Genomic DNA, 7,535 nt, shown 5'->3' with positions numbered 1-7,535 from the left:
AAATAAGCTTCTTTTCATTCTATATTGTAATCCTAAAATGAATTACTGTTGCTGAAAAAACGTACTTGCAAAAATTTAAATTAATGTTGCTGGAAGGATTCAGCTGTGTCCTTCAGGATCTTGCTGCAGGCAGACCAGGTGTGCAGAGTTTACCTGGGGCGTGCTGGAGGAGACTCTCTATCAGATATGGAGGGCTACGTGCTCACCTGGCTTGTCAGGACGTTTTCCTGGAACTGCAGGGTATTGGGAAATGGGAGGACAGAATTTGCCGTAACTCAGAGATCCAAGCACTGTTTGTTCAGTTTTGTCCCACAGTTTCCGTGACTTGCAGTCAGGCTATGTGCTCCTCTCTGACTTCAGTGTTATCCCCTGTTTCTCACACATTTATAAACTTCTTGGTGTGAACTTTGATTTTGTATTCATTGTGTAGTGTAGGGGAGACAAATACCAAACCCATCTTCACCAGACACAGGGGAAGAAAACGCATGTTGTGAAGCAATAAATAGACAAGAAAAGCAGGCTGTGGCCATGGATTCAAACACTAAACAGTCTCCGGCGGCAGGTAAATGGTGACACAGGATTTGGGACCCACTCTATCTCTTAATGCCCCTATTTTCCATGCTGTTATAAGGGCAATTCACATTTCAACATGGCTGTGGATGGAGACAAACGCTTAACCCATAGAAGGAGGTAAGTTCATGCACACAGAAAAGACAATGTTGAATGGAAGGTTTAGGAAAATAAAGTGGACGATTATTGGTTAATGAGAACAGTGTCACTGAGATCTGTATCAGTGTGATCTTCCCTAACGCCACTGAGCTGAGCACCCACCTTGGCTTAGCTGGGAACTTCTTACTACACAGAGAGTGATGATTTAGATTATGCTTCCTGATGGGGGATCAATTTAACCTCAAGCAGAAATTAACGTGGGTGCACAATGATTCCGCTTTTATAGAACAAGTCAAAATATGATTTTAAAAGAAATCATATAATAAATTAATTGACTAAGATCTATAATGAATACATATTTATATAAGTAGGAAAATCACAAGCTTTATTACATTTGGGGCTGCGTTCCTTACTTCCTGAACTGTAGGAGCTAAGATTTGCATACATACTTTTATCAATTAATGTTTTTAACCTATCTAAAACCTCCTGAGTTCTCTTTCTCTTATATTCGGATATTAAGGCTCATGAAGGTAAGTGTCTAGAACTAACTCCCAGAAGGAATATTGAGAAGAGCAAAAAACAAATTGCAAAGAGAAAATTGGAAGCTGTTTCCCAAAGACCTCAGCCGCTTTTCTGCATTCAGTATCCACGCTTTTTCTGCAAATGACTCAGATTTCATGACTTAATTGGCTAAAGACAGAGAAGAGGAACAATGGTTGGATGAGGAGAGAGGACAAAGTCGTTCCAAATTCCAGGCAGCGTCAAGAGACCTGGTACCCCATCTGTACCCCATCTGTTGGTTTTCCCTCCTCGGGTTGACTTTCACCTTCCCAAACATGACCAGAGATGGTCTTCTGTTGAGACTCTTCTGACATCTCCCCAATACTGAAGTCAACGTGCTCTGGCATCTGTATGCACATAGGGCCCAACCTTAGCTTAAACAGGAAACACTGTCCTGGAGTGTTGTGACTCAGTCTATTCCAGAATATTTTACCAAACCATAGTTTCTAAAGTAAAATCAATGTTGGGTTAACCTTAAACATGGATTTATTTGGGAGCTTTTTTATTGTTAAACCCTCCAAGCACATTGTCAGGATTCAAGGTCCCGAGGACGATTTGTCATGTTGCCTAGCAGTAACACTTTACAAATTGTCCCACGCCATGAGGAGATGGGATCAGTTATGCAATGCATTCCTGGAGGTCTGAGGCCTAGAGGGCTAATATACCTACTGACACATCCACTTACAAGCAGGACAGGACTCAGAGGTGGGGCTTCCTAGGCAAAGACCCAGTTGTTAAAGTCTCAGGGAGATGCAGTCAGATAGCTCTGTGGAACTCAAAGATCTCTGAAACTCAAGTCCATGAAGGGCATCTGAGGAGCAGCAGACATCCCAGGTGATCCCACTAGGCCAGGGAAGGTAGATCGGGAGCTCACACTAGAGGAGAGTCCTGGGTAGACTCCTGAAGGAAGTGGGCACATTCCTCAGGAAGGACATCTCTTCAACCTCTCCATGGGATCTCACTGAGGCAGTGAAATGGATTTTTCAGTCACTTTTCAAGTAAAGATAATAGAAACTAATGCATGTTGTATATAATGTATGTATCTATGACTGTATACAGAGACTGTTTCCAAAAGATTTCTGAAGGGAATGGACCAAGACATCTGCTGCATTCAGGCCAAGGAAAAGATTTCTTGTAGCCCCCAACTCTTGGGGTTGTATCTCTCCCTACTTGGGATCATATTCTGCACTAATGAAATTTTGCTCATGTGACCTCAGCACCACCAACACAAAGCCTGGGCCAACTATGTCTTAAGTCTTTAAGAGTCTAAACCATAGGTGTATGCACACCCTGTGATGATCTAGGTTCACAGTTCCTGGAGCCTGGCCAGTTGTTCTTCATTTTAGTGGATAAACCAAATTCCTCTCTTTAGGCCAACAGAATCTTAACTTTTTCCACAGTGTATTATTTAGGACAGTTCAAATGATTTCCTTCCACCATTATGGTTTTAATTTCTAGGTATGAAATTAAATTTTCAGAAGCACTGATGTAATTGGAATCTCATCTCTTCTCCTCTAGGTTTATGAGACATGATTGCTGTTCTCTTCTTAGCCGCCCTCTGCTTGGAAGTCGACTCAGCTTTTACCACACTGGGTCCCAGTTTGGATGCTGAGTGGCAGGAATGGAAGACAAAACATGGGAAAACATACACCATTGTTAGTGACATGGAAATTCCCGTAGATGATCACCCTGCCTTTGCGTTTTTATGTATTTGTGTCCTCTGGCCATACCATAGGTTCTGGAATCAAGCTCTATTCAAGCCTTAACCTAAAGACATGCACCATGTGTGCTAGGTGACAAAAATCCCCGTTGCTCTTGGGAGATGTGGACAATGGCTTCCGGAAGAGTACAACCATCTATTGCCACAGCTCCTCTTCACCAGAATGTCCTGAGTGAACTTGGGTTGGACTTAAAATAAAAGGAAAAATCACAACTTGTATTTTTTTTTCCAGAATGAAGAAAGTCTGAGGAGGACAGTGTGGGAGGAGAATTTTAAAATGATTGAACTGCACAATCGGGAATACCTCAAGGGGAAGCATGACTTCACCATGGCCATGAACGCCTTTGGTGACCTTGTGAGTGCGACATGAATAACATCACATAGTACTTCTCCTCTTCAGTTCTTTATAAATACCCTCATTCACGTGTGGCCTTTCTTGAAGACCGATACAGAATTCAGGAAAAGGATGACTGGCTTTCAACGGCAGAGGATCAAGAAGAGGCACACATTCCAGGATCATCTCTTTCTGTCTGTCCCCAGATCTGTGGATTGGAGGGAACGAGGCTACGTGACCCCTGTGAAGAACCAGGTATGGCCATGTGATGTCCTCAATATCCCCTACTCACAGGCGGCTAGGAAAGAAATGCCCCCTTTGCTTTTTCAGACTGTGGAGCAGCATGCAGTTCACTGCTTTATAAAAGTATTCTGATGTACAAATCATTCACAAATTATCCGTTATTAGACTCACTAATGAACGACGGCTTTTTCTTCATTCCTTAGGGTCACTGTGCTTGTAGTTGGGCTTTTAGTGCCACTGGAGCCCTAGAAGGACAAATGTTCAGGAAAACAGGGAGACTGATCCCGTTGAGTGAGCAGAACCTGCTGGACTGCATGGAATTTAATGTTACCCATGGCTGCAGTGGTGGCTTCATGCAGCATGCCTTCCAGTATGTGAAGGACAGCGGCGGCCTGGCTTCTGAGAAGTCCTATCCTTACAAAGGGCTGGTGAGTAGAACTCCCGTGCTCTTGTCGGTCCAGCTCCGGCTGTGGAAAGCAGAACAATCGCAGAGCAATTCGCTCTCTTCAAACTCGCTTTGTTACTGATTTGCCTTTTCACTGCCGGAGAACTACACGCAAGCATATAATGTGCCTTGACCAAGTCTATACCATTCCTTTGCCTCTAACTCCTCCTCTATCACCCCCAAACACTCTTCCTTCCCAACTTCCTGCACGCTTTTGTTAAGCTCACTAAGCCCACATCATACTGTGTGTGTGGACAGGATAGGACCATTTACTGGAGCGTAAGTGAACGCTCAGGCCACGTCCCTAAGGCAACACTCTTCTCCTACAACAGCTCTCAGTTGCCGATAGTTCTACAGCTGGGGGAGGCGGGACTTCATGACCCTTCCCATTGTCCATGTTGGTATTTTGGCAGGGTAGATCTTGTGTAGGTCATGTGTTTAAAGTCATGAGTCTGTGAGTCTGCAATGTGAATTTTCAACAAGGAATGCTGTGGACCCGAAGAGCAAAAACCCCTAAGGATCCAGAGTGCCTCTTGTGCTGAGTTTGTATCAGGGGCAACTATGTACAAAGATACTATACAATCATTAAACTGTGTTTGCAGGGAATAAAAGTTTAGTTAATAGATTACCAGGAGGAACAAAAACCAGGAAATAAAGGTAGAAAAATATACGGAAACAAACAGACAAAAATCTTATACCTCTTAAGAAATAGCACATTTCCAAACCCTGGATGTGGAAATGGCTCTTTCCCAAGTCATTTCTCTCTGTCATTAGTATGCTAAGGGCCAGAGCTCCTTCTTTCTCAGACGATTCTGTTGGCAGAAAAGCACGGGCAGAGAGCTCTGCTAGTTCCCAGCCAGCCTGGGTTGTGAATGTGCTGAGTTTCATTGCTAGCCAAGGCTGCATAGTAAGATGCTGCCTCAGAACCAAACCAGACAAGAAAGCATTTTACAATTTGATGAAAAATATTGCCAAATGCATGGAATCATTGATTGCTGTCCTTCTAAGGTTAGAATGGATGGGTGTCTTCAATACATTTTACATGAAAAAAGTGAAGAAGTCAGAGGAAAGTCAAAACTAATCTGAAAAAAAAAATGTGTGCCCAGTGTGCATCCACAGAACTCAACCCTTTCATGCTTCAGAAAGATAATCTCCCAGTAGAATTTCACTTCCTAGAATGGTTTATAAGAGCACAGACTTGGAGCCCCTCATCTGCTGTGGGCTGAGTTCTGTGGTTCTAGCTCATCTTCTCTGGGAGGTTGATGGCCATGAATGAATTTCTTTCTCCTTAACTTTAAAAGGGTGGAGAGTGCAGGTACCATGCTGAGATTGCTGCAGCTAATGTCAGTGACTTTGTGCAAGTCCCAGGATGCGAGGAAGCCCTTATGAAGGCAGTGGCTAAGGTGGGGCCCATCTCTGTGGCAGTTGATGCCAGCCATAGCTCCTTTCGGTTCTATGAGAATGGTGAGTGTCTTCCTTCTAGAGATCCCTGCATAAAAGTTGCACTGCCACCATGACAAATCAAGATCATGACTTCTTTCTTTTTTTTTTTTCTTTTTTCTTTTTTTTTTTTTTTTTTTTTTTTTTTTTTTTTTTTTTTTTTTTTTTTTTTTTTTTTTTTTTTTGGTTTTTTCGAGACAGGGTTTCTCTGTGGTTTTGGAGCCTGTCCTGGAACTCGCTCTTGTAGACCAGGCTGGTCTCGAACTCACAGAGATCCGTCTGCCTCTGCCTCCCGAGTGCTGGGATTAAATGACTTCTTTCTTACATAGCATTAAATGTAAATGTTCCCATTTGTGAATTTTACAATCTCTGTGAAAAATTTTATGTAAATTTTCCTATTTTGCATTACTTTAAAAAAAAACCAATTTCGTGAATGAGAACCAATTAATGTTTTCTTAAAGTTAGCCTGATGTTTCATGTGGTAAAATTTACTTGAATTTTCTCCAGCTGTTTGACCTTTAAGATTCTAACCAGATATTTTATTTATGTAGAAAATTATTATGAGGGACCTGTCAATTCTATTAATTTTGTTTTCTGTGGGTTTTGCCTGAACTAACCTACAAGTAAATCAATAAGATTTCTCGTATGCATCCAAACAACCATTTTACCAAAGGATTTATGCTATTTTTTTTCTGGTTCATTTACCTGAGAGCTTCCAGTCTTGGCCCTGAAAACAATGAAACCTCTTGTTTAGTCCTACGCCGTGTGTCTGTCATTCCAGTGAGCTTAGAAATGTTTCTCTTATTGCTGGTACTGTGACATGGTACTGTGAGGTCACTGGAGCCTCTCAATCCAACTTTGGTTTTACTTTTTTAGGCACTTATTATGAGCCACAGTGCAGAAAGGTTCACCTAAATCATGCTGTTCTGGTGGTCGGCTATGGCTTTGAAGGAGAAGAGTCAAATGGCAACAGCTACTGGCTGGTCAAGAACAGGTATAAATTTCAGAAAACATTTATATTTGAAATTCAAAAGGGAACTACTGTAGTCAGTATTTGGATAGATGGACCAGTGGTTCCGCACCACGTGTAGGTAGAAGACAACCTGTCCTTTCTATGCAGTGGTTTTCAGAGCCTGTGTAATTCAACTACTGGTATCCAGGAGATGAACCTCTGTGTCTTCTGAACCTTTCCATTAAGTGTGGTTTCTGACGTGGTGCTTATGGGAGGTTAAAGCGATGAACCCACTGTGTTGTGCTCTTTCTGTTAAATGACAGACATGCTCTTCTTCCAGCTGGGGTGAAGAATGGGGCATGAAAGGCTACGTGAAGATGGCCAAGGACTGGAACAATAACTGTGGAATCGCTACCTATGCCACCTACCCCATCGTGTGAGCTGCCTATGCCACCTACCCCATTGTGTGAGCTGCTGGGGGCAAGAAGGAAGGCGAGGACCGGGCACAGCATGTGCTGAGGAGGGCGTCCCGCTTGACAGACCAGCTGCTGCTGTGTGGAGAATGACACCTGAGTCACCGAAGACCCATCCACGTTTGATGTGAACTAAATTCATAAATATTAGTGACATAAACAGCTTTGTAGCAGTGAATCTCTTATAAAAATTTGAATTTTCATTTTTAAAAGAATGTACAAATTTACATGTTCAAAGATAAAGCTTAGTTTCAAAATGATAGTGGGAATTCTTTTTATAGTTCAACCCTTAATTATGAGGACATAATTGTGTGTGTGTGTGTGTGTGAGAGAGAGAGAGAGAGAGAGAGAGAGAGATTCAGTTAATGATGCTGAAGGAAGAAAAGAAATCAATGTGTCCATACGGAAACTCTTACAATGTTGTCCATTTTAATGGGTGTTCCCATTCTGTAAGAACAGGTCCTGCTGGTACCTGAGCATTCGTCATGATAAGGAACATTGTCTGTGGCCTCCAAGAGCAAATGCCTCTTGCCTGGCCAGGGTTTGGAGCACAGTGAAGTACCCATTTTGCCTTGCCATAGTTTTATGAAATGAGAGTGTTCCTTGCAATCCACAGATGAAGAAGTAGTATACTTTGTGCGATCAATCCGATGCGGAATTACTCAGTGCTTTGTAGCTGGAGGGCTGGGCCCATTAGA

The 7,535-nt window shown here is 42.5% G+C and overlaps 1 protein-coding gene across 3 annotated transcripts; it reads left to right on the top strand.

Annotated features, from left to right (window-relative positions):
• The first annotated feature begins 282 nt into the window (after positions 1-282).
• Positions 283-6,996, top strand: LOC126502431 (testin-2-like). 3 transcript variants are annotated; one of them, XM_050143398.1, is made up of 8 exons: positions 1,995-2,064; positions 2,749-2,885; positions 3,183-3,305; positions 3,393-3,539; positions 3,731-3,955; positions 5,274-5,436; positions 6,289-6,406; positions 6,688-6,996. In XM_050143398.1, exons 2-8 carry the CDS (start codon positions 2,760-2,762, stop codon positions 6,725-6,727), a joined length of 942 nt encoding a protein of 313 aa, XP_049999355.1. In that variant the 5' UTR covers positions 1,995-2,064; positions 2,749-2,759; the 3' UTR covers positions 6,728-6,996. The 3 variants fall into 3 exon arrangements, with proteins under 3 accessions (XP_049999356.1, XP_049999355.1, XP_049999354.1); XM_050143397.1 differs by having other exon boundaries at positions 6,705-6,992; XM_050143399.1 differs by lacking the exons at positions 1,995-2,064; positions 2,749-2,885 and adding an exon at positions 283-562 and having other exon boundaries at positions 6,705-6,990.
• The last annotated feature ends 539 nt before the right edge of the window (positions 6,997-7,535 follow it).

The sequence above is a fragment of the Alexandromys fortis genome, unplaced genomic scaffold (genome assembly GCF_014885135.2).
Source record: "Alexandromys fortis isolate MF-2015 unplaced genomic scaffold, M_Fortis_MF-2015_v1.1 scaffold_1, whole genome shotgun sequence".
NCBI classification, from domain to species: domain Eukaryota; kingdom Metazoa; phylum Chordata; class Mammalia; order Rodentia; family Cricetidae; genus Alexandromys; species Alexandromys fortis.
This window is presented reverse-complemented; position numbering and strand designations above follow the sequence as displayed.

What these genes read in the sequence shown, in the direction of transcription:
- LOC126502431 (XM_050143397.1), top strand. Translation starts at nt 2,760, where the DNA reads ATGATTGCTGTTCTCTTCTTAGCCGCCCTCTGCTTGGAAGTCGACTCA. An exon ending in CCTATCCTTACAAAGGGCTG is followed by an intron (nt 3,956 to 5,273) that starts GTGAGTAGAACT and finishes TAACTTTAAAAG; the next exon opens with GGTGGAGAGTGCAGGTACCA. An exon ending in CTTTCGGTTCTATGAGAATG is followed by an intron (nt 5,437 to 6,288) that starts GTGAGTGTCTTC and finishes TTACTTTTTTAG; the next exon opens with GCACTTATTATGAGCCACAG.